This window comes from Oratosquilla oratoria, chromosome 5, assembly GCF_046742065.1.
Source record: "Oratosquilla oratoria isolate Oo_2021 chromosome 5, ASM4674206v1, whole genome shotgun sequence".
Lineage (NCBI taxonomy): Eukaryota > Metazoa > Arthropoda > Malacostraca > Stomatopoda > Squillidae > Oratosquilla > Oratosquilla oratoria.
In genome coordinates, this window is record NC_134781.1 from 38,457,023 (window position 1) to 38,484,918 (window position 27,896).

At 39.5% G+C, this 27,896-nt stretch overlaps 1 protein-coding gene across 1 annotated transcript in view; it reads right to left on the reverse strand.

Annotated features, from left to right (window-relative positions):
- The window catches only part of Dg (Dystroglycan), a 253,094-nt gene that overhangs the window by 53,781 nt on the left and 171,417 nt on the right, over nt 1-27,896 (reverse strand). Inside the window, exons 7-9 of the mRNA XM_076185188.1 lie at nt 21,088-21,360; nt 20,741-20,869; nt 13,484-13,642 (exon numbers count right to left, since the gene is read on the reverse strand). Of these exons, the coding sequence (XP_076041303.1) occupies nt 13,484-13,642; nt 20,741-20,869; nt 21,088-21,360 (561 nt within the window). The remainder of the gene's footprint in view (nt 1-13,483; nt 13,643-20,740; nt 20,870-21,087; nt 21,361-27,896) is intronic.

Consider the following 27,896-nt stretch of genomic DNA (forward strand, 5'->3'; position numbering starts at 1 on the left):
GAAGATTGTGAATCACTACAGAGAGATCTAAACAAAGTACAGGAATGGAGTAGGAAGTGGGAAATGGAGTTCAATACAAAGAAGTGTAGTATAATGGAATTTGGAAAAAGTAAAAACAGAATAACAGGATCATATAAATTGGGAGAAGAAAGAATAAAATAAGTGGAAAATGAAAAGGACTTGGGAGTCATTGTTATGAATAATATGTCACCTGAGAAACATATAAATAAGATTTTTGGAGAAACCTATAATTTAATAAGAACAATCAAAGTTGCATTTACATATTTGGATGAAGAAATGGTGAAGAAAATTCTAATCACCCTGATAAGACCAAGATTGGAATATGCGGCAACGATATGGTCACCAACTACAAAAAAATGTATAAAAAAACTTGAAAGAATACAAAGAGCAATTACAAAATTAGCACCTACACTCGCAAAACTATCATATGAAGAGAGACTAGAAAAACTTGAACTACAGACACTAGAGCAAAGAAGAGAGAGAGGAGATTTGATAACTATTTACAGAATCATGAAAGGCATAGAAATTACTGATAAGAGAGAATCTGATAAAATGGGATGACAGAAATACAAGAGGACATGGAAAGAAAATCAAAAAGGATATCTATAGAAGAGACCTGAAAAAGAACAGCTTTCCTCACAGAGTAATAGACAGTTGGAACAAGTTAGATGAGAAAGTGGTGTGTGCAAAAACAATACATGAATTTAAAAATAGTTTAGATAAAATGAGATATGAAAACGGGACACCACGAGCATAGCTCCCCTTCCCGTAAAATACAACTAGGTAAATACACATACATATACCAAGGGCTTTTACCCCCTTACAAGGGAGGTAGCCCTAATCCCCACTTACTCCACTCCAATTCACCACCCCTCCCTCCTTCCCTCCCTATTCTCCTGGTTCTTCCTGAATGACAGGTCATCCCTGCATCTTGCCCATTGCCTTGTGTCAGAAGCAATGCAGCAGGACACAGCACATCCACAGCAAGGCCGCTTCATTTAACCAGCAACCTCCCTTCTCAGTCCCCTCATGTAGAAAAAAAGAAGACAGGGAGAAATCCTTCTGGGTTGCATCAAAATATCATTCACACATACTCCCTCAAACCTCATCCCCACCCACTCCCTTCCATGTATCACAGCATCATCCATACACAACCATTCTCCATTCACCCCTATCTTCTGTCCTCTCCCATCCTTTCTCAACAGACATTCCCCTCTTTCTCAATGCTCCTTTTACCCCCATCCATCCATCTCATCCTTGGTCGCCCCCTCACATTCTCTCCCTCCACCTCTGCCTTCCACACCTCTTTTCATAATCTTTCTTCATTCATTCTTTTCTTGAGTCCAAACCATCTCAATACTTTCATCAACCCTATCTCCCAACTCCCTCTCCATCTCCGCTCTCCTCCTCACCTCTTTATTTCTCACTTTATCCAGCCAATTGTGTGCAAAAACAATACAAGAATTTAAAAGCAAACTAGATATGGAGAGATACAAAGATGGGACACCACAAGTATAGCTCCCTTTCCTGTGAGATACAACTACGTAAATACATTTAAACTTTATACCCCCCATACAGTGCTGTCGGCACAATCACTCCTTCATACAATCTCCTTTTAGCATCCATTTACAAATGTCTATTTCTCATTACAGTTTTTAATACCCCAGGGCATTTACTTGGTTCTCTCAATCTACATTCTACCTTCACCTCCACTCCTCCCTTTCCCGCCACATTTGCCCCCCAAGTATCTAAAACTATCCACTTCCTCCTGTCTCTCTCTTTTAATACTCATTTCCAATTTGCTGCCATCCTATCCCCTTGTAGATCTCATCACCTTACTTGAACAGCTAAGGCAATATGACATCCCTGGTGAAGTCCCACCTTTACCTCAGACCACTTACTCTATCCACTTCTAATTCTAACGCAGGCTCTACTACTCTCATAAAAACTCTTGACTGCTCTTAACAGCTTTCTTTCTATCCCATATATCTGCAATACCTCCCCACAGTGCCTTCCTGTCTACCCTGTCATAAGCCTTTTTCCAAATCAATAAAGGCCCAAAAAACATCCTTAACTTTTCCTAAAGCTTTCTCACATATCTGCCTTAACACAAAAATCTGATCCACACAACCCCTACTTGTCCTAAACCCACAGTGTTCCTCACCAATTACTCTCTCTGTTCCTTTCCTAATCCTTTCCATCAAAACCTTCCCATAAGCCTCCCCAACTACTTTCAACAAACTTATCCCTCTGAAACTACTACATTCACACTTGTCATCCATTTCCCTTGCAAAGCAGAACTATACAGGCACTCCTCCAGTCCTCTGGCACTCTGCCCTCTTTTAGCCAAACATAAAACCTCACCAGCCAGTCCACCATCACTGTACCTCCCTCTTATAGACACTCTGCATGACACCCAACTAACCCAGGTGTCTTATCTGTTTTCATCATCTTAATAACTGCCTTCATTTCATCTTTTCTTATTTCTCCTCCATTTCACTCATTTATCACGGTCATTTTCTTAGTGTTTCCCACTGCAACTACCTTTCCCTCCATATCCTTCACATTTAGCAAACCCCTTAAATAATCTGCCCATCTTCTTCTTACTGCCATCTCTTCCACTATCATCTCTCCATCTACACCTTTTACCTTTTCTTCCCTACTTGATTTGCCTCCTCTTCCTCTCTTAATTTTCTTCCAAAACATCTTTTCATTACTTTAAAAAAATTCTGTCATAATCTTACCCTATTTAACATCTGCTCTCCTTTTTGACTCCTCTATCTTATTTTTTGTCTTCTCTTTTCTCTGTATCTCTCATATGATTCTCTCATCCTATTTTGCAACCTTATTTGCTTCATCATCCCATCATGCACCACCCTTCTTTCTATTTCCTCCCATCCTCCTTGTTCTACACACCATCTCTGCACACCTTGGGATTCCCTCCTTGAAACATCCCCATGCCTCCATTCCTGGTTCTACTCAATCCTTCACTCCCTCCCACTCCTCTCTCAGCTTTTTGTACTCCTTTTCTTTCTCATTTAAGGGAGTCGCATCACTTTATAGAGTAGGTGATTTTTTTTTTTTTTCAAATGTGTGTTTAATGAATATAAGTATAAATACACCTTACATTAGTGTGTAATTCCTTAGGGCATTGTGTTCCTCCTATGTATATATAAGGCATAGTGAATATTTAATGAAGATATAGTGAACTCTAGTGAAGCTCTAATTACTTGATGGAAAATCCTTCCACATCATTCAGCTTGGTATGAAATGAAAGTTTGGAGTATGGGGAACAAGTCTTACTGAATACATTTTTTCAAACTAATACCTCTGATTTTTTATTGTTTCTCTGAATAATCAAAAAATGCTGCAAAATTAAGGTTTCATACAAATTTTTTTTTTCTGTAGAAAATAAAGAGCATGATGTATTCTTTCAAATGAAACAAGAATGACAAAAATCCATAAAGAACAACCAAAGATATTACAACAGAAAGAACAAAAACATAAACTTTACAGGATGGGGGATTTAGATTTTCGCGACAATTTTTTGCGACCATTTATTTGATGGTTGTGATGAAAAGCAAATTTCCAATTTCCTCTTCTTATTTTTTATGCAATAGGGTTGCCAGAGGTTGCCAATATTTGATCTATTTTATGCTGTATAAAAAATAGAAACAAAATACATTTGTATAACTTTGTATGAGTGTTGCCACCATCATAGATACTTTTGAAATGTTTACCTAAAATTCACTCATGTACAAGAATTTTTCAAATGATCACTGGTGACACTCCCTTAAGCAGTTTACTCTACCTCCCTACCTTCTGTCCTTTCCCTCTTTCTCCATCTATCCTCTACTCTCAACTTACCTTCCAACAAAAAATCTTATATTCCCCCACTCTCTCCTGTAAGAACATGTACATTCAAAACTCTTCCTACCCATCTCCTGGTTACCACTATATAGTCTATTAAAGCCCTATCTACCACACTTCCATGCACCACCCTCTCACATGTGTACTATGCTTGACTTTTATTTCCTAAAGACTGTATTTGATATAATCAACTCTCTAAACACATCTCTACCATCATCTCTATGCTACAATTTTTTCCTGGCACTCCACTCCCCAACCACTCTGTCTATTGGTTTGTCTCCTACTCAAGCAGTGAGATCTCCCAATACCACTACATTGCCATCTCTCCCTAAACCTTCTATGCACTCATTCAAATCTGTCCAAAAGTCTCTTTCCTTTACACTCTTCTCACTACCAGGGCCATATGCACTTACAAAAACCCACATCTCCCACATCATCCACATTAACCTTGAAGAAGAATCCTTCCACTCCATCACACATTTATCTATCTCCATAGCTACCCATTTTCCTTCTCACAAACATACTGTTTATCTCTTCCCTTTTACTCTCATCTGTACCACATCCATGCACATTAAAAGACCCAAACTATAGGGATCTGGTTGGAAAATGCCTCCCAGACCCTCTTATGTTTTTTTGTTTTTGTTTTTTCTTTTAAGGGCTACAGAGGAGGATGCACCGTATGTACATACATATACCAAAGGCTTTTTCCCCCTTATAAGGGAGGTAGCAAAAAAACAAAGGCATAAAAACCACTCCCATCTTTTCCATCCACACACTCTCCACTTCCATCTACCCCTTTCTCTCCCTCCTATCTAGACTCCTCCTGGATGATGGGTCATCCATGCATCTCACCCACTGCCCTGGGTCAGAAAAAGTGTTGCAAGACACAGCACATCCACAGCAAGGTCACTTCATTAAATTGGTGACACCCCTCTCCATCCCCACATGCAGAAATGGAGATGGGGAGAAATCCCTTCGGTGCTATATTAATTTATTCTTTGCTCATACTCCCTCATCCCCATTCCCCACCCACTTACCCTCATGCATCACAGCATCATCCATACACAACCATTCTCCATTCACCTCTATCTTCTGTCCTCTCCTGTTCTTCCTCAACACACATTCCCCTCTTTCTCAATGCCCCTTTTACCCCATCCATCCATCTCACCCTTGGTCACCCTCTCATGTTCACTCCTTCTACCTCTGCCTTCCACACCTCTTTTACAAATCTTTCTTCACTCATTCTTTCCATGTGTCCAAGCCATCCCAATACTTTTCATCAACCCTATCTCCCAACTCCCTTTCCACCACTGTTCTCCTCCTCACCTCCTTGTTTCTCACTCTATCCAGCCTAGTAACCCCTATCATACTTCTCAGGCACCTCATTCCAAATACATACAAACACCTCCTCTCTTATGTTCCATGTTTCTGCCCCATACAGTGCTGTCAGCACAATCACTCCTTCATACACACATGAGCTTCTGACCTGTCAACATCTCACTTGAGCTCTGTCGGCTGGCAAAAACAAACAAAATTTATAGTACAAGGAAAACAGGAGACCTGGTTTGTATTGAATGGGAGGGGGAGCAATTGTGGTTACCCAAAATGATTTCTCTGCAGTGATAGTTTGATTTAATAAGAGAAAATGTAGGAAAATAAAAACAATGATTTTGAGACAAATGTTGACTTGAAAGTAGAGCCATTTAGGGGTGCCATGCCAAAGTACAATGTAAACAGAGGACTTGAAACACCAGCAAGATTTAAATTGTATAATGAAGACTCCTTTTCCAGTTTTGGTAAGTACAAAAGAAGAAATTTGAGTCGAATCTTAGACATGAAAAGGGAAATGAGTAATAAAAGAAAATGATGGACGAATGAAGTCATTGAACTAAGAGTGGAGATTGTAGATTCAATGGAATGTTTAACCCAAGCTAACAAAAAAAATTATATACCGGGTAAGTTAAATGTGAAAATGAAAAAACGAAGATAATGATACTACCAATAATGAGAGAAAAAAAAAAGGTAAATAACAAAATACAAGAAATGACTGAAAGAATTGAAGAAAACTTATGTGAGGAAAGTATGCAGAAGACTAAGAAATGGAATGAAAACAGAGAAAATTAAGAAACTGCCTTTAGAGAAATAGTACAACAACAGATGCAGGAAAATGCAAAAGATAAATCATTCAAGTAATTAAAGAAAAGGCAAATTGGGTTAGAGATACAGTGGATAAAAAAAATGTATTGTGATATATGGACTTAGGGAAATATGGTCTGGTGAGGTACATGAGAGAAAAAGCAGGAAAAGAAATAGCAATATCAATTCTAAAAGAAATAGAAGATGGTGACATGGAAGTAAAGACATAAAAGAAGTACATAGAATGGGACAATATTCTAAGGAAAGAAATCAACCACTATAGATAAAACTAAGATCACAAATGGTAGTAGAAGATATATTAGAAAAAGCAAGTTGGCAAGGAGAGAACACTACAACAAGATATGGATAAAAAGAGAAATGAGTGAGGAGGAAATCGAAAAAGAGAAAATACTAAAAGGTGAAGCTAAGGAAAAAAATGTGAAGAGACTGGAGACCAAAAGCAAGGAGTTCTATTGGAGGGTCACAGACATAAGACTGAGAAAATGGTAAATCAGTGTGGGCAAAACAAAAACAGAAAACAAGATGGTGAAAGAAAAAAATTAAAAGTGGCCTATACAGATGCTCCTCTACTTACGTTAATTTGTTTTACGTTTTTTCGATTTTACATTTGAACTGACTGTAAAAAAAAAAATTGTAAAAAAAAAAAAAAAATTGTTGAGTGAATTTTTGAGTTTAGCGAGCTCTCCGTAGTACGAGACGTTCAAACTATACATACGCATGATGCTGCGTCCATTGTTTACATGGCACAAACGACAGACTGAACATGCCTTGCCTCCTCCTCCTCCACCATCTCACTTTATGTTGCTTGAATGTAATTTATTTGAAATTAATGTTATTATTTTACAATGTTATGTTTATAATTAATGATTTAGGGGTGTCTTATAAGATACGGTAATAGAATTTATGGATGTATAGTACAGTATGAACGGTCATACATTACTGGAACGTACAGTAACAACTTACGTTCATTTTCACGTTACGTTCGGCCGTTCGGAACGTAATTAAAACATAAGTTGAGGAGTGTCTGTACTAACATTGACAGATTAATCTCAGGATTGAATGGACTAAATGAAGGAGCCTTGCTGTGGCTGTGCTGTCTTGGTGCATTGTTTCTGACCCAGGGCAATGGGCAAGATGCAGGAATGACACATCATCCAGGAGGAGCCAAGAACAGAGGGAGGGGTGGTGAATGGGAATTAAGTGAATGGGGATGAAATGGGTGGAAGTGGAATTATGCCTTTTGACTTTGGCTACCTTGTAAGGGGGGAAAAAGTTCTTGGTATATGTATGTACCTATAAACATACACCAAGGGCTCTTTCCCCCTTACCAGAGGGGTAGCCAAAGTCAAAAGGCATAATTCCACTCCCATCCACCACTCCTCCCTCCCTCTCATCTAGGCTACTCATGGATGATGGGTCATCCCTGCATCTCACCCACCGCCCTGGGTCAGAAGCAATGCAGTGAGACAGCACATCTATAGCAAGGCTACTTCACTTAATCAGTGAGCCCCCCCCCCCTCCCTCTCATGCAGAAACATTGAAGATGCTGTGAAATCGCTTTGGGCTGCACCAAAATATTATCCACACATAACCACTCCCTAACCCCCCACATCCCCCACCCACTACCTTCCATTCATCACGGTATCATACATACACAACCGTTTTCCACTCACCCCTATCTTCTGTCTTCTCCCTTCCTTCCTCAATAGACATCCCATTCTTGCTGAATGCCCTTTTTATCCCATCCATACATCTCATCCTCAGTCAATCCCTCATGTTCACTCCATCCCTCTCTGCCTTCTACACCTCTTTTAATAATCTTTCTTCATTTATTCTTCCCATGTGTCCAAACCATCCCAATACTCTTTCATCAACCCCATCTGCCATCTCTTTTTCCACCCCCGCTATCCTCCTCACCTCCTCGTTTCTCACTATATCCAACCTTGTAACCCCTACCACAATTCTCAGACATTTCTCTCAAACACATTTAAACTCTTCCTCTCTTTATGTTCCATGCCTCTACCTCATACAGTGTTGTTGGCACAATCACCCCTTCATACAATCTCATCTTAGCATTCATTCCCAATGTCTATTTCTTATTACATTTTTTAATGCTCCAAGGCATTAACTTACATGCCTATATCTACAATTTATCTCCACCACTCCTCCCTTTCCTGTCACATGTAACCAAGTACCTAAAGCTATCCACCTCCTCCAGTCTCTCTCCTTTCCTTTAAGACTCACTTGCAAATTAGTGCCATTCTCTTTCTTTGTACATCTCATCAACTTAATTTTACCCATATTTACCTTCAACTTTCTCCTCTCACATACCTTTACAAACTCCATCACTAACTCCCTTAATCCTTCTTACCTTGCCACAAGCACAATGTCATTACCAAACAACAACTGGCTTACCTCCCACTTTCCTCCATTTTCTTTAACCATCTCCAGTCCCATGCCCATTACCCTCGCATTTAACTCCCACACCACCCCATGCATGTACATATTGAATAACCATGGCACAATTGACCTAATTGTAGTATAAAGGAAAGGAACAATGCTCATTGGGTCCTGTCTCCTATTCTCTATCTTTTTTTTATCATGCCTAGCCTCAAATTCATGTACAGTTCCAACTTAATCTATATCCTTGATTTCCAATTATCATATTATCATTTCCTAAGCTATTCCAAGTATTTATACATCTGGTCTTTCTTAATTTGCTCTTATGACCTTAGCCCTCCCATCTTTAATCAGTAGAGCTATACTGTAATCACATCGCCTCTTTCTCTTTGATCTTTCAAAGTTGGCAGACTCAGTGCTTTTAATCTTTCCTCATATGGTTTATTTGCCAAGCTGGGGACCAGTTTGGTTGCTGCTATTTGTATTCTCTCAATTTTACTTATATCCTTCACTCTGTGTGGGGACCATACAACTGACAGATCAGGGTTTCAATGAGTTTTTTCATCATCTCTTCTTCCATATATTGAAATGCCACTTTGATAAATAGTAGTCCATATGTCCCACAATCCTGCTGAAATATCAGGTGACAGGTTGTTTCTTAACAACACTCCCAAATCTTTCTCCTATTTTGCTTTTGTAATGGGTTCACTTCCCAACTAATTGTTTAAGGATGGTTTTTTGCCACTATTGCCCATTTCCAGTGCTGTACATTTTTTAGTACTGAACTTCATTTCCCATTCTTGGCTCCATGCAAAAGAAATTGTGTATTTACTTAGTTGTATTATACAGGGAGATATACTTGTAGTGATCTTTGTATCTTTCAGTTTCTAGTTTGTTCTTAAATTCTTGTATAGTTTTTGCACACACTGTTGCCTCATCCAATTTGTTCCAGATATCTACCACTCTGTGTGGGAAACTATTATTTATTAGATCTCTTCTAACAATCCTTTTTGAGTTTCTTTTTAAATTCTCTTTTCTTTTAATAAATCTCCCCTGTTAAGGACTACCATCCCTTTCATAATTCTGTAAATGGTCAGTAGATCTCCTCTTTGTTCCAGGGTTGGTAGTTCCAGTTTGGACAATCTTTGTTCAAATGTCAATTTAGAGAGTGTTGGTGCCTTCTTTCTCATTGATCTTTGGATTCTTTCTAATTTCTTTATATTCTTTTTTGTACTGGGTGTCCATAGTGTTGTAGCGTACTCCAATCTTGGTCTTATCAGTGTGACTAATATTTCCTTTACCATTTCCTCATCCCAGTGGTCAAAGGCCACTTTCATTGATCTTAGTAAAGTGAAGGTTTCACCAACTTTTTTGTTGATATGCTTGTCTGGTGACATGTCTTTGCTGATAATTACTCCTAAGTCCCTTTCCAAGCTAACTTTTTTTGCTTCCTTTGTACCAATTTTATATTGCCCTGAAAAATAATGATAACACTAATAGTGAGACTATAAAGAGGTAAATGAACAGATAAAGGCAACCATAAAAACTGGAAAAAAAACATAGGAGAGGATGATTTACAACTCAGGAATGAATGGAGGAGAGACCAAGAAAAAGATAAGATAACTTTTAAAGAAATAGTTCATCAACAAATGCAGGAGAATGCCAAAGATGCAGTCATCAAGGTAATAAAAGAAAAAAAAAAATCTAGTAAGAGATACAGTAGACAAAAAGAAGTGTATAGTAGTATATAGGTACGCGCGAAAACAAGCGTGACGTCACCATCGCGCTGGTACTGTTTACAACGCCATTTTTTGCGACCCATTTGATTTTGTTTTGCTTAGTTTGAATGTTTTGAGCGTTCAGCGCATGTACAAAACATTCAAATTATCTTGTTATTGTACAAGTGTATGACCAAATCTTTCAAAGGAAACAAATATTCACCGATTCCAACGCAAATTTGGTTATCAACCTCGGCAAATTAGTTTTCCGAGTAAAAATATTAAGGTAAGACATCATTAATAATCTATTGCAATGTAATAAACTTATTTCTTAACCTATTTTCTCCCGTATATGAGCAGCTCAAGATCGTTGGGTAATATACACTTGGTCAAGAAATGACCCAAAAATCTTAACATGCCAAGTTGCATGTCAATTGGGCCAGTGGTTCGGATGTTATTTATTATTTCCAATTTGACAACAGTTGCCATGGTAACATGATAGGTGTTAGTAAGAATGGTATAAGAAGAAGGTCCTGCAATGTTAATGACATGCTCAGGAGAATTGTTGACCCAATATCTATCATGAATTGTTGACCCATGATTTATCAGAAGAAAGTCCTGCAATGTTATTGACATGCTCTGGTGTTTTATTGACCCATAAAACCTAGACATGCCAAGTTGCATGTCAGCTGGGCCAGGGGTTTGGATTTTATTATTTCTAAATTGACAACAGTTGCCATGGCAACGTGATAGGTGTATGTAAGAATGGCATCAGAAGAAGGTCCTGCAATGCTATTGACATGCTCTGGTGTTTTATTGACCCATAAAACCTTGACATGCCAAGTTGCATGTCAGTAGGGCCAGGGGTTTGGATTTTATTATTTCTAAATTGACAACAGTTGCCATGGCAACGTGAGAGGTGTTAGTAAGAATGTGTATCAGAAGAAGGTCCTGCAATGTTATTGACATGCTCAGGTGTTTTATTGACCCATAAAACCTAGACATGCAAAATTGCATGTCAGTAGGGCCAGGGGTTTGGATTTTATTATTTCTAAATTGACAACAGTTGCCATGGCAACGTGATAGGTGTTTGTAAGAATGGTATCAGAAGAAGGTCCTGCAATGTTATTGACATGCTCAGGTGTTTTATTGACCCATAAAACCTAGACATGCAAAGTTGCATGTCAGTTGGGCCAGGGGTTTGGATTTTATTGATTATTTCTAAATTGACAACAGTTGCCATGGCAATGTGATAGGTGTTTGTAAGAATGGTATCAGAAGAAGGTCCTGCAATGTTATTGACATGCTCAGGTGTTTTATTGACCAAATAAAACTTTGACATGCCAAGTTGCATGTCAGTAGGGCCGGGGGTTTGGATTTTATTATTTCTAAATTGACAACAGTTGCCATGGCAACGTGAGAGGTGTTAGTAAGAATGTGTATCAGAAGAAGGTCCTGCAATGTTATTGACATGCTCAGGTGTTTTATTGACCCATAAAACCCTGACATGCCAAGTTGCATGTCAGTTGGGCCAGGGGTTTGGATTTTATTATTTCTAAATTGACAACAGTTGCCATGGCAACGTGATAGGTGTTAGTAAGAATGTGTATCAGAAGAAGGTCCTGCAATGTTATTGACATGCTCAGGTGTTTTATTGACCCATAAAACCTTGACATGCCAAGTTGCATGTCAGTTGGGCCAGGGGTTTGGATTTTATTGATGATAATCTGAAAATTGACAACTTCATGGTTGCCATGAAAAGGCAAATATGGTATGATGGAGATGTCTTGCATTGTTTTTGACATGCTCATGTGATTTGTTGATCCTTAAAACCCAAGTATTCCGAATTTTAATAAAATTGGACCAGTGGTTTAGAGTTAATGTGTATTTCTTTACCGAAATCTTTACAAATGACCACCTTTAATTCTAACATTTTGCTATGGTGAAGTCCAGCCAAAAATGTGGGCTAAAAAAATAATTTAAAAAATTGTATCTCCCTTACTTTTCGAGCTATTTCAAAAATGTAAAAAGTATTTTGTTTCTAATAAAATTGCCTTTCATATGCAACAATAATTTAAGGGTTAATTTTTTATTTTTTTTATTTTGTGCCCGTACCTACAGTATATGGTCTAAAGGAAAAACATGACCTAAATTGGTCCCTGAGAGATAAAGAAGAGGAAGAATTGGCATTAGTGTTATACATACATACATATACCAAGGCTTTTTCCCCCTTTCAAGGGAGGTAGCCAAAAAGGGAAAGGCATAAAATCACTCCCACCCATTTCATCCCTAAATACACTCCACACCCCTCCCACCCTCCCTCTCATCTGAGCACCTCCTGGATGACGGGTCATCCCTGCACCTTGCCCACCGCCCTGGGTCAGAAGCAGTGTCGCAAGACACAGCACATCCACAGCAAGGCCGCTTCATTTAATCGGCGACACCCCCTCTCCGTCCCCCCTTGCATATAAGGAGAGGACGGGGAGAAATCCCTTCGGGCTGCGTCAAAATTTGCTCACACATACTACCTCACCCCCCACCCCCCTGCCCATTCCTCCTCATGCAATCACAACATCATCCATATACAACCATTCTCCACTCACCTCTGTCTTCCGTCCTCTCCCGTGTTATAATAATTTTTAACCTTTCATTTTCACCTTTTAACTCGGCCAGTTCTTTTTTTAGCGCACTTACCTCTTCTTTTATCTCAGTACTTACTTTTTTAAATCACTCACTTGTTTATTTCTTGATTCATGCTCCATAAATCGTTAGTCTCTTGCTTCCATGATTCATTCATAAATCTTATCTCCCTCTTTATGTCTATAATCCTACTAAAGTCTTCTTTCATACCCACTAAATCCAGAAAAATATCCCTCATCACTACTGTCTAAAAGAAATCTTTTTGTACCCAGAGGTGACCTGAAGCTCACATTATGCTTTGGTCATGCACTGATAGATGGTCTTGGGTACATGTTTATGTTATGACTCAATGCACTGCCACCATTGGGCTTCTCTGGCCTGCCATCCTTTTCTTCCATTTTGCTTTAATACCCACTATTTAAGCTGTAATTTGACCATCTTGGGTATCCACTAGCACTCCCCTTCCCATTTAACACAACCTAGGCATCCTGCTAATGCGACACTGCTGAGACATTCCACTTTTAACTTGTTTCTCGGAGCTCAAATTTTACATGTGTGTGTATATATACATACATACAGTATATACACCACAGGCCCTTTCCCCCTCACAACTTCCTACAAAAATAAGGTTCTTTTTAGCAGGATTCTCTTATAAATTATTTAACTTTTGAACATACCCATGCTTGTTTGTCAATCCTGTATCTGACACGGGGAGAGAAGTTGCGTGGTCCATACTCGACTGTTGAGGTCTCTCCAGTGACAGCTGTGGGTTCAACTACAGCTGTTGGGCGCACGGGTGGTGTAGTGGAACTTGGTAGATATTCTGTTGAACTAACCTGTATGAAAGGAATGTTCATGAAAACAAAAGGGGTGGTGACAATCCTCTCAAGTTCAATGCTTATGAAAAAATATATACATGTGTGTGTATATATTATATATATATATATACATGTATATATATATATATATATATATATATATATATATATATATATATATATATAAAGAAAAGAAAAAGGAAACAAAGGGAAAAAAGAAACAGAAATGAACAAAGAGAGAAGCACATTAAAATGTCTTACTTAGTTATATTTCTATCTGTCTATAGCAAAGGCTTCTTCCCCCTTATGAGAGATGTAACCAGCCAAGGCATGCACCCCACATCCATCCCACTCCCGTATGTTAAAAACATAAAATATATAGCATAATATAGCATATATATTAAAGAACAAATTACTCATAAAAACTATGTAATTTAAACAATCAGGCCCAACCTTTCATGAACCTTGAACTCAGGTCTTTCTGGACGTGAGACCCAAGCATTACTACTCTATATACATATACATGCATACATATACCAAGGGCTTTTTCCCCCTGACAAGGGAGGCAGCCAAAGTCATACATACATATACCAAGGCTTTTTCCCTCTTACAAGGGAGGTAGCCAAAAAGGAAAAGGCATAAAATCATTCCCACTCATTCCATCCCTGAACACACTCCACACCCCTCCACCCTCCCTCTTATCTTAGCACCTCCTGGATGACGGGTCATCCCTGCACCTTGTCCACTGCCCTGGGTCAGAAGCAGTGTCGCAAGACACAGCACATCCACAGCAAGGCCGCTTCATTAAATCGGCGAACCCCCCCTCTCCGTCCCCTCATGCAGAAAAGGAGAAGATGGGGAGAAATCCCTTCGGGCTACGTCAAATTTTGATCACACATACTACCTCATCCCCCATCCCCCCCACCCATTCCACCTCATGCATCACAACATCATCCATATACAACCATTCTCCATTCACCCCTGTCTTCTGTCCTCTCCCATCCTTCCTCAACAGACATTCCCCTCTTCCCCAAAGCCCCCTTCACCCCATCCATCCACTTCATCCTAGGACGTCCCCTCATGTTCACTCCCTCCACATCTGCCTTCCATACCTCTTTTACTAGTCTTTCTTCACTCATTCTTTCCATGTATCCAAACCATCCCAATACTCTTTCATCAACCCTATCTCCCAGCTCCCTTTCCACCCTTGTTCTCCTCCTCACCTCCTCATTTCTCACTCTATCTAGCCTAGTAACCCCCATCATACTTCTCAGACACCTCATCTCAAACACATTCAAACTCCTTCTCTCTTCCTCTCTTATGTTCTATGTTTGTGCCCCATACAGTGCTGTTGGCACAATCACTCCTTCATACAGTCTCATCTTAGCATCCAGTCCCAAATGTCTATTCCTCAATACACTTTTTAATCCACCAAGGCATTTACTCACTTCTCTCAATCTACATTCTACCTCCACCTTCACTCCACCTTTTCCTTCCACATTTGCAACCAAGTATCTAAAAATATCCACTTCCTCCAGTCACTCTCCCTTAATGCTCACTTCCAGTCTGCTGCCACTTTCACCTCTTGAACATCTCATCACCTTACTTTTACCCACATTTATCTTCAGCTTTCTTCTATCACACACTCTCCCAAACTCTGTCACCAACTTCCTCAATTCCTCCTCCGATCCTGCCACAAGCGCAGTGTTGTCCACAAACAACAGTTGGCTCACCTCCCACTTTTCTCCATTTTCTTTAACCATCTCCAATCCCTTACCCACCACCCTTGTATTTACCTCTCGCACTACCCCATCCATGTACAAGTTGAACAGCCAGGGCGACATAACATATCCCTGACAAAGTCCCACCTTTACCTTGAACCACTCACTCTCCATTTCTAATCCTGACACAAGCTCTACTACTCTCATAAAGACTCTTGACAGCTCCTAGAAGCTTTCCTCCTATCCTGTATATCCGCAAAACCTCCCACAGTGCCTTTCTGTCTACCCTGTCATAAGCCTTTTCCAGATCCATAAAAGACCAAAATCATCCTTCCCCTTTCCTATAGCTTTCTCACATATCTGTCTTACCACAAAAATCTGATCTACACAACCTCTACCTCTCCTAAATCCACACTGTTCCTCACCATTTACTCCCTCTGTTCCTCTCCTAATCCTCTCAATCAAGATCTTCCCATAAACCTTCCCAACTACACTCAACAAGTTGATCCCTCTGAAACTACTACACTCACACCTGTCCCTCTTTCCATTGTAAGCGGAACTATACAGGCACTCCTCCAGTCCTTCGGCACTCTACCCTCTCTTAAACAAACATTAAATAACCTCACCAGCCAGTCCACCATAACTGTACCTCCTTTCTTCAGACATTCTCCATGGCATCCATCCAACCCAGGTGCCTTACTTGCTCTTCATCCTTCCCTATTTCTCCTCCATTTTTCTCACTCATCACTCTCATTTCCTTTGAGCTTCCCACTGCAACTACCTTTCCCTCCCTATCCTCCTTCACAATTAGCAACTCCATAAAATAATCTACCCAACTTCCTCTCACTGCCTTGTCTTCCATATCATCTCTCCATCTGCACATTTTACCTTTTCTTCTCTACTTGATTCGCCTCCTCTTTCTCTTTTAATTTCCTTCCAAAACATCTTTTTATTACTTTCAAAATTTTCTGTCATACTCTTACCCCATTTCACATCTGCTCTCCTCTTTGCTTCCTCTATCTTATGCTTAACTTCCCTTCTCTTTACTTTGTACCTCTCATACAATTCCCTCGTCCTAATTTGTAGCCAATCTATGAATGCCTGTTTCTTCTCTTCTACACCTTTCTTTTTTTCCTCATCCCACCACTCACTACCCTTCCTTCTATTTCCTCCCACCCTCCTTGTTCCACACACCATCTTTGCGCACCTTATGACTCCCTCCTTGAACCATCCCCATTCCTCCTCCATTCCTAGTTCTACTCTATCCTTTACTCCCTCCCACTCCTCTCTCAGCTTTTTATACTCATTCTCCTTTTTTTTTTTTTTTTTTTTTTTTTTTTTAACCTCTTCACTCCGGGGCACATCACACGTCTGGCAGCATTAGCTGCCCGACGTGCGATGTTACGTCATAATAATCGCATTATAAAAAATAAAGTCAGTGCTCAATTGTTCGTTCTCTTTCACCCGTGAATTTTGATAACCATAAAAAATATGATGAAGCCAGTTTAGAGAGAATGGAGGTTACGTAGATACGACTACAATAAATATAATCAAGACGCCGATGTCGGCAACATCGCGTACCCACTTCCTCCTCATGACGCCTACGTAGGCGTCACCCTATGGAAGTGTTTAAGCAGTTCACTCTAAGTACCTCCCTACCTTCTGCCCTTTTCCTCTTTCTCCACCTATTCTCCACTCTCAATTTACCTTCCACCAGAAAATGATCTGATATTCCCCAACTCTCTCCCCTTAGAACATATACATCCTTAACTGTTCCTACCATACTCCTGGTCACCACACTATAATCCATTAATGCTCTATCTGCCACCCTTCCATCCACCACCCTCTCCCATGTGTACTTATGCTTGACTTTCTTCCAAAACACTGTATTTGCTATCAACTCTCTTTCAAGACACATCTCCACCATCAATTCTCCACTACGATTTTTACCTGGAACTCCATACTTCCCAATCACTCCGTCTATTAGTTCATTTCCTACCCTAGCATTAAGGTCTCCCAATACAACTACATTGACATTTCTCCCTAATCCCTCTATGCACTCATTTATATCTACCCAAAAAGCCTCCCTTTCCTCTACGCTCTTCTCATTACCAGGCCCATATGCACTTACAAAAACTCACATCTCCTTTCCCAGCATCACCTTCATCCACATCAACCTTGATGAAACCTCCTTCCATTAGTAAAGCCACCCCTTCTCTCCCTCGTCCCCTCTTCACTCCTGAGTACCTCCCAGCTACACTCCCAAACTCACAGTTGCCCTTTCCTTTCATTTTAGTTTCACTCAAAGCCAGCACATCCATCTTTCTTCTCACAAACATACTGTCTATCTCTTCCCTTTTACTCTCATCTATACCACATCCACGCACATTAAAAGACCCAAACCTTAGGGTACTGGTCGGAAACTCCCAGACCCTCTTAAGCCTTTACTTTTTTTTTTTTTTTTAGGAATGTCCCCTTTAGGGGCTACACATAGTAGGACTCTTAATCCCATCCCCTGTCCCATTTTTGTCGCCTTTTACGACTCAAGTCGAAAGACCTGGTGGTAGCATTCTCTTCCCCCACCACAGGAAATGAATATTCAGAGAAATGGTACAGGACAGTAACAACGGGTTGGGGGACAGCATAAAGGAGGGATAGTCATAGTATAAGAGTGTCATCATTTCTCTATGAACAGAGTTTTCCTCTATCACAGACAAAATTATGTGTGGCTCTGGTCCATAGGGGTGCTCCATATAGACCCTAAAGTATCAACTGCATGCTACTTTGCCACAATAACATGCACCCAATACCCCAAATAAATAGATAAATAAAAACAACTCCCACCCACTCCATCCCCACATACTCCACTCCCATCCACCCCCCTCCCTCCCTCTTATCTTGGTTCCTCATGGATAACAAGTCATCCCTGCATCTTGCCCACTCCTCTGGGTCAGAAAAAGTGTTGCATTATAGAGCACATCCACAACAAGGCTAATTCATTAAATTGGTGACATCCCTCTCCATCCTTTCATGCAGATATGGAGAAGATGGAGAGAAATCCCTTTGGGCTGTGGCAATTTATTTTTCATCCATACTCCCTCACCTTCATCCCCCACCCACTCCCTTTCATGCATCACAGCATCATCCATACACAACCCTACTCCATTCACCCCTATCTTTTGTCCTTGCCAATCCTTTCTCAACAGACACTGCCCTCTTTCCCAATGCCCCTTTTCATCCACATATTCATCTCATCTTTGGTCACCTTTTCATGCTCATGTTCACTCCTTCCACACCTCTTTTACTAATCTTTCTTCACTCATTCTTTCCATGTGTCCAAACCATCAAAATACTCTCTCATCAACCCTACCTCCCAACTCCCTTTCCACCCCCATTCTCCTCCTCACCTCCTTGTTTCTCACTCTATCCAACCTAGTATCCCCTATCATACTTCTCCGACACCTCATCTCAAACACACTTGACCCCTTCCATATAGTGCCGCATACGTAGGCGGCATGAGGAGCAAGTGGATATGTGAGGCTGCCATATCGGCGTCTTGATTATATTTATTGTAGTTGCCCCTGCGTAATGACATACTATCTAAACTGTCTTCATCACATTTTCTATGGTTATCAAAATTCACGGGTGAAAGAGAGAACGATCAATATAAGCGGTGACTATGTTTTATGATACGAGTATTATTACGACACATCGTACGTCTGGCAGCTAATGCTGCCAGCGAGATTTTGGCCCATACTGAAGAAGTTAAACTCCTTCTCTCTTATGTTCAATGTTTCTGCCCAATACAGTGCTGTTGGTACAATCACTCCTTCATACAATCTCCTCTTAGCATCCATTCCCAAATGTATATTTCTCATTACACTTTTTAATCCACCAAAGCATTTACTCACTTCTCTCAATCTACATTCTACCTCCACCTCCAATCCTCCCTTTCCTGCCACATTTGCACCCAAGTATCTACAACTATCCACTTCCTCCAGTCTCTCTCCTTTAATACTCACTTCCAGTCTGCTGCTTTCTCCCCTTTACATCTCATCACCTTACTTTTACCCACATTTATCTTCAACTTCCTTCTTTTGCACACCCCCAGCACTCTGTCACTAACTTCCTCAATCCCTCCTCTGATGCTGCCACAAGCGCACTGTCCTCAGCAAGCAACAATTGGCTTATCTCCCACTTTTCTCCATTTTCTTTAACCATCTCCAATTCCCAACTCACTACCCTTGCATTTACCTCTCAAACTGCCCCATCCATGTATAAATTAAACAGCCAAGGCAACATAACACATCCCTGATGGAGTCCCACCTTTACTTCAAACCACTCTCTCCATTTCTGATTCTAACACATGCTTTACTACTCTCATAAAAACTCTTGATTGCTCTTAAAAGCTTTCTTCCTATCCCATATATCTGCAATACCTCCTACAGTGCCTTCCTGTCTACTGTCATAAGCCTTTTCCAAATCCATAGAAACACAAAAAATATCCTTACCTTTTCCTAAAGCTTTCTCACACATCTGTCTTATAAAAATCTGATCCATGTAACCCCTACCTGTCCTAAACCCACACTGTTCCTCAACAATTACTCCCTCTGTTCTTATCCTAATCCTCTACATCAAGACCCTCCGATAAGCCTGCCCAACTACAGTGAACAAACTGATCCCTCTAAAACTACTGCACTCACACTTGTCCCCTTGTCCCTTGTAAAGTGGAGCTATACAGGCACTCCTCTAGCACTCTACCCTCTCTTAAACAAACATTAAATAATCTCACCAGCCAGTCTACCATCACTTTACCTCCTTTTTTTAGCTCTCATCATCTTAACAACTGCTTTCACCTCATCTCTCCTTATTTCTCATCTATTTTCCTCACTCATCACTGTCATTTTCACAGCATTTTCCACTGCAACTACCTTTCCCTCCCTATCCTCCTTCACATTTAGCAACTCCTCTTCCATTATCATCTCTCCATCTGCACCTTTTACCCTTTCTTCTCTACTTGATTTGCCTCCCCTTCCTCTCTTAATTTCTTTCCAAAATATCTTTCTATCACTTTAAAATCTATATACATATATATATATATATATATATATATATATATATATATATATATATATATATATATATATATATATAGTGGGTTTTTTTTTTTTTTTTTTTCAACTCTAAATGTTGTAGGTATAACCAATTTCCATGCACGTGGTCAACCATGTGTTCATAAGAAAGAAGGGTATAAAGAATATATCTAATACCAATGGTTTTAATCCTATTCTGAGCAGGTGGAATTGCACTGTTACTACTATACCAAGAGAGAAGGAACAATGTGAAGATAATGTAATGAATATGCACAAGACCAGTAGGGCTGGTGTGGACTTACCTCTGCTGTGGGTGGTGCTGTGATGGATGGCTCAAGTGTTGGGTACTGATCAGGTACAACAGATGGATACACCGATTCATACACCACAACTGGGCTGGCATCTACTACACGTGTCGGTTTGACTGCCACCTGGTATTAAGACATTAATAAACTTGTAATCTATCATTGCTCTACCATACTAGATACCTACTGAACTAAGAAACTATTATTACATATACAACACACTCTTACTTATTCAGTTTACCCTAAACTCACAACTGTATGTCACTATATTACCTATCTACAGGTTCATATCTTTAACACTTCAACCAGCTGTTAGAAAGGAAGTATGGTATGTGAATACTCACATATACAGGTGTAGAGATGGGTACAGGGCGGAGTACAGGTGACACATATTGTGGAACCTCTGAGTGGGGGAAAGTATTGTGCCCAGGAACAAAAGTAGCTGTGGGTTCCAGCAGAACAGGGGTGGCCAGAGATGGGATCACCCGCTCCTCTGGCTCCTCATCATAATCCTCAACGAAGTAGTCATAATAGTCTCCAAAATCTCTATTTTCAATCTCTCCATCATAGTAGCCAGAGTAATCAACCTGGCGACGTATACGGCTAGTTGAACTGACCTGAAAAAAAAAATAGATAAATAAATAAATAATACATACATATACCAAAGGCTTTTTCCCCCTTACAAGGGAGGTAGCCAAAAAACAAAGGCACAAAAACCATTCCCACCCAGTTCATCCCTAATACACTCCACTCCCCTCCACCCTCCTCTTTTCTGGGCAACTCCTGGATGACGGGTCATCCCCGCATCCTGTCCACTGCCCTGGGTCAGAAGCAGTGACTCAAGACAAAGTACATCCACAGCAAGGCCACTTCATCAAATCGGCGACCCCCCTCTCCCTCCGTCCCCCCATGCAGAAGGAGAAGATGGGGAGAAATCCCTTAGGGCTGTGTCAAATTTTTTGCATACATACTACCTCACCCCCCATCCATTCCACCTCATGCATCACATCATCCATATACAACCATTTTCCATTCACCCCGTCTTGTCCTCTCCTGTCCTCCCTCAACATATATTCCCCTCTTCCCCAAAGCCCCCTTCACCCCATCCATCCACCTCATCCTAGGTCGGCCCCTCATGTTCACTCCCTCCACATCTGCCTTCCATACCTCTTTTACTTTCTTCACTCATTCTTTCCATGTGTCCAAACCATCCAAATACTCTTTCATCAACCCTATCTCCCAGCTCCCTTACCACCCCGTTTTCCTCCTCACCTCATTTCTCACTCTATCTAGCCTAGTAACCCCCATCATACTTCTCAGACACCTCATCTCAAATACATTCAAACTCCTTCTCTCTTTCTCTCTTATGTTCCATGTTTCTGCCCCATACAGTGCTGTTGGCACAATCACTCCTTCATACAATCTCCACTTAGCATCCATTCCCAAATGTCTATTTCTCATTACACTTTTTAACCCACCAAGGCATTTACTCGCTTCTCTCAATCTACATTCTACCTCCACCTCCACTCCTTCCTTTCCTGACACATTCACACCCAAGTATCTAAAACTATCTACTTCATCCAGTCGCTCTCCCTTAATTACAAAAGCAGAGCATGCCGACAGGAGACCTTTTGGTCCATATCTAGGTCGCATTAAAAAAAAAAATAATAATAATAATAAATGAATAAATAAAAACTATGATAATATAAATAACACATAAAATACATAAATAAATGCATAGGTATAGTTAAATGATAAACAAATAGGTAAATAGTAAATAATAATAAATTGACATATAACTAATGATAAATGAGAATCAAACAGACAAATGATAAAACAAAAACAATATAAAATGAATTATACAGATGCTCCTCAACTTATGTTTTATATAGTATGAATAGAAGTGGCCCAAGAACAGAACCCTGAGGAACTCCACTTGTAACATTTTTCCATCTAGAAGTTTTTCCAAATAAAACAACTCTGTTTTCGATCATTCAACCAACTTAACAGGCTACCACTTATTCTGTGCGAAGCTAATTTATTAAGTACAGACGCTCCTCTATTTACGTTCATTCGTTTTACGTTTTTTCGATTTTACATTTGAACTGACGGTAAAAAAAAAAATTGTAAAAAAAAAAATTTGGAGTGAATTTTTTAGTTTACCGCGCTCTCCGTAGTTCAAACTATACTTGCGCACGACACTGTGTCCATTGTTTACATTGCGCAGACAAACTGAAAATGCCTTGCCTCCTCCCCCTCCTCCTCCACCATCTCAATTTATGTTGCTTGAATTTAATCTCTTTGAAATTAATGTTATTATTTTACAATGTTATGTGTTTAATTAATGATTTAGGGGTGTTTTATAAGATATGGTAATAGAATTTACCGATGTATAGTACAGTAACAACTTACATTCATTTTCAACTTACGTTCGGCCGTTCGGAACGTAACTAAAACATAAGTTGAGGAGCGCCTGTAGTCTTTTGTAGGGGACGGTATCAAAAGCTTTAGCAAAGTCTAGATATATTAAATCTATATTGTCTCTTTTGTCATAACTCGAGATAACTGTGTTGTAGAATTCGAGTTAGTCATGCAAGAACGTTTCCGTCTGAAACCATGCTGGCTATCATTTATCAAACGGTTACTTTCTAAATGATGTTCGATAGCATCTCTGATGATAGTTTCCATTATTTTTCCTATGATTGAAGTCAAACTTATAGGCCTATAGTTATTTGGTTTCTTTTTGTCACCTTTTTTAATATGGGAGTAACGTTAGCTAGCTTCCATTCTCTTAGGACATCTCCGGATATGATGGATTTCTTGAAAATAATTTCTAATGGAACAACAATCTCATTTTTCATTTTCTTTAAGATTCTTGGATGCCAACCGTCAGGCCCTGGTGTTTTATTAACTTTGAGTTTACCTATACACCTTTTAATTTTTTCTTTTGGTATATTTACCGTAGTGAGTAAGTTTACCCTAGACTTTTCACAGGTTTCAGTTTGGAGTTCACTTTGAGGTGTTTCGTTTATAAATATCAAGCTAAAATAATTGTTTAAAATATTACACATCCCATCATTTGAATATTCAAGTTGACCGTCAGCAGATAATAGTGGACCAATGTGATTCCTAACAACCTTTTTATCTCTAATGTAACTATAGAATTCTTTGGGATTCTCTTTGGATTTATCAGCGATGTTCATTTCGTATTGTCGTTTATTATTTTTATTGTCTTTTTTAAATCTCTGTATTGATACATAACTTTCATAGTCATTAGATGCACCCGACCATTTTTATTTCTTATAAGCCTGTCTCTTTTTAGCAATACTTTTTTCAGTTTCTTTGTCGAGCCACTTTGGGCAAGCCTGATTTGGGGGACGTCTGTCCTTAAAAGGAATGTAAATATGAATCATCTTACTGAGCATATTTTGAAATATTTCCCACATCTGATCTACAGGTCTTTCGCTTAATTTCGCTCCCAATCTGTATGCTGAAGCTCCTGACGTAGTCCTATGAACTGAGCTTTACTGAAATTGGGTATTTTAGAAACATAAGTAGCTATTCTAAAATTCTTTAGTTTGAATCTAAGTTGTGATCGCTATTTGCAACAGTTTCACCAACTTCTACATCAGTTACCATGCTTTCACGGCTAGTGATCAATAGATCGAGTAAGTTTCCATATCTTGTGGGCTCTTTTACATGCTGAATTAAGTAATTGTCACCAAGAAAATCAATCAAGCGACTACCTATATACCTATAATGAGGAATAGACATTTGGGAATGGATGCTAAGAGAAGACTGTATGAAGGAGTGATTGTGCCAACAGCACTGTATGGGGTAGAAACATGGAACATAAGACCATGATATAGACCATGGACTAAAATCTACTGTTTCCATATCTTGTGGGCTCTTTTACATGCTGAATTAAGTAATTGTCACCAAGAAAATCAATCAAGCGACAACCTATATACCTATAATGAGGAATAGACATTTGGGAATGGATGCTAAGAGAAGACTGTATGAAGGAGTGATTGTGCCAACAGCACTGTATGGGGTAGAAACATGGAACATAAGAACATGATATAGACCATGGACTAAAATCTACTGTTTCCAAATTTGCTGATGATACAAAACTGTGCGGAGTGGCAAATGATCACTCAAACCAATTAGATATTCAAGAAGATTTAGATCAATTACAGCAATGGTCTGAAAAGTGGCTAATGAAATTTAACACAAGTAAATGCAAGGTAATGCACATAGGTAAAAATAACAGCAAGTACGATTACAAGTTATTTGGAAATTCGTTAACAAAAGTGGATAGTGAAAAAGATCTCGGCGTAATTATCAGTAACGACCTCAAATCATCCAAGCAGTGTATTTCAGCCTCTGAGAAAGCAAATAAGATTCTGGGATTGATTGCGCGATCTTTTGATTTCAAAAGTCCATCACTCATTAACAAGCTATATAAATCGTTAGTTCGTCCACATTTGGAATATGCTGTTTCCGTATGGTCACCGAATCTCATTAAAGACATTGACAGACTGGAAAAAGTACAACGGCGAGCCACAAAACTGATTCCAAATATCAAAAATAAATCATACAAAAATCGACTTAAGCACATGAATCTGTTTTCCCTAAAAAAGCGTAGACTCAGAGGTGACTTGATACAGGTCTTTAAGATTTTAAAGGGAATTGACAACATCAAAAGTGACCAAATTTACACATTGAATGAGAATCAGACAAGAAACAATGGTCTCAAACTGTCCGGAAATAGATTCAATTTGGAAGTAGGTAGAAACAACTTTGCCAACCGTGTAGTTAATGAATGGAATAAACTTCCTGCACAGGTAGTGCAATGTAGTTCAGTTCGAAGCTTTAAGAATCATTTAGATAAATACCTAAGTAAGATGCTGTAATTATTATAATTTATGTTATATTATTTGTTTTTGTTTTGTTATAATTTGTCTGTCTGATTTTCATTTATTATTAGTTATATGTCAATTTATTATCATTTACTATTTACCTGTTTGTTTGTTATTCAACTATACCAATGCATTTATTTATGTATTTTAATTGTTATTTACATTGTTATAGTTTTAATTTATTATTAATATGATTTTTTTTTTTTTTTTTTTTTTTTTTTTTTTGCATCCGACCTAGATATGGATCAAAAGGTCTCCTGTCGGCATGCTTTGCCTTTGTAATCCTTTGTAATCCTTTGTAAGAGAGGAAGAGAGAAGGAGTTAGAATGTGTTTGAGATGAGGTGTCTGAGAAGTATGATGGGGTTTACTAGGCTAGATAGAGTGAGAAATGAGGAGGTGAGGAGGAGAACAGGGGTGGAAAGGGAGTTGGGAGATAGGGTTGATGAAAGAGTATTAGGATGGTTTGGACACATGGAAAGAATGAGTGAAGAAAGACTAGTATTAGAGGTATGGAAGGCAGATGTGGAGGGAGTGAACATGAGGGGACGTCCTAGGATGAGGTGGATGGATGGGGTGAAGGGGGCTTTGGGGAAGAGGGGAATGTCTGTTGGGTTAGGATGGGAGAGGACAGAAGACAGGGGTGAATGGAGAATGTTTGTATATGGATGATGTTGTGATGCATGAGGTGGAATGGGTGGGGGGATGGGGGATGAGGTAGTATGTGTGAGCAAAATTTGACGCAGCCCGAAGGGATTTCTCCCCGTCTTCTCCTTTTATGCATGGGGGGACGGAGAGGGGGGGGTCGCCGATTTAATGAAGCGGCCTTGCTGTGGATGTGCTGTGTCTTGCGACACTGCTTCTGACCCAGGGCAGTGGACAAGGTGCAGGGATGACCCGTCATCCAGGAGGTGCTAAGATAAGAGGGAGGGTGGAGGGGTGTGGAGTGTATTCAAGGATGGAATGGGTGGGAATGATTTTATGCCTTTCCTTTTTTGGCTACCTCCCTTGTAAGGAAGGGGGAAAAAGCCTTGGTATATGTATGTATGTATGTACCTATATGGCTATGTTCAAGGGTCATCCAATCAATGTCAGTAAAATTGAAAGCACCCATTATCAGTAAATCTCGGTTGCAGAAACTAGACAGTTCTTGAAATAACAGTTTGTCGTCTGCTAATGATAATGTCTTTGGCCTATATATTACACCTACATTCATTTTTTGTCCATTTGTTTGGGTTAACTCAACCCACAAACTATCATATGCATCGTGTTTCACTTTCTCTAAAACACAAGCATGAACATTGTTTTTAACGTACAACAGAACATCCCCACCTTTCTTGTGGTTTCTATCCTGATGAAAGTGTTTAAATTCCACAATATTTAATTCAGCTTCGAACTCTGTACCATTTAACCATGTCTCGGTTATTCCCATCATATAGAGATTTTCGCTTTTGACATACTCCTGTATTTCTTGAAATTTGTTCCTAATACTATGAACATTAAAGTACATAGTTTTAAGAAACTCGTATTATTTCTTTTTTACACATTTTGTCCTCTACCGACATTATATCCTAAAATTATATTTTGTCCTATAATGGCATATTGTTCTACATTAATGCTATACTCTACTCTGTTTTCCCACGTACACTCTACTTTCCCTTCCCTTTGGGCTTCTACCCCAAAAAAGGAACTAGTTCATTACAAACTCCCACAATGAGGTTTGTAAGAACATCTTTGTCGCTGTGGGTAAGGTGGATTCCATCAGAAGCGTAAAGGTCATGATATCTGGAAAGAGATACCAGGGATCAAGAAAGTGGTATCCCAATTGTTGTGTGCACAATTGCAATATCCTATCATTGATCCCTATGGCTCTACTGTTCCAACAAGAGCCTGCATAGATCCAAAGGAAGATTCCACAGACTACCAGTTTGCTGCCACTTTCATCCCTTGTACATCTCATCACCTTACTTTTACCCACATTTATCTTCAACTTTCTTCTTTCACACACACTCCTAAACTCTGTCACTAACTTCCTCAATCCCTCCTCTGATCCTGCTACAAGTGCAGTGTCATCTGCAAACAACAGCTGGCTCACCTCCTAATTTTCTCCATTTTCTTTAACAATCTCCAATCCCTGACCCACCACCCTTGCATTTACCTCTCGCACCACCCCATCCATGTATAAGTTGAACAGCCAGGGCGACATAACACATCCCTGACGAAGTCCCATCTT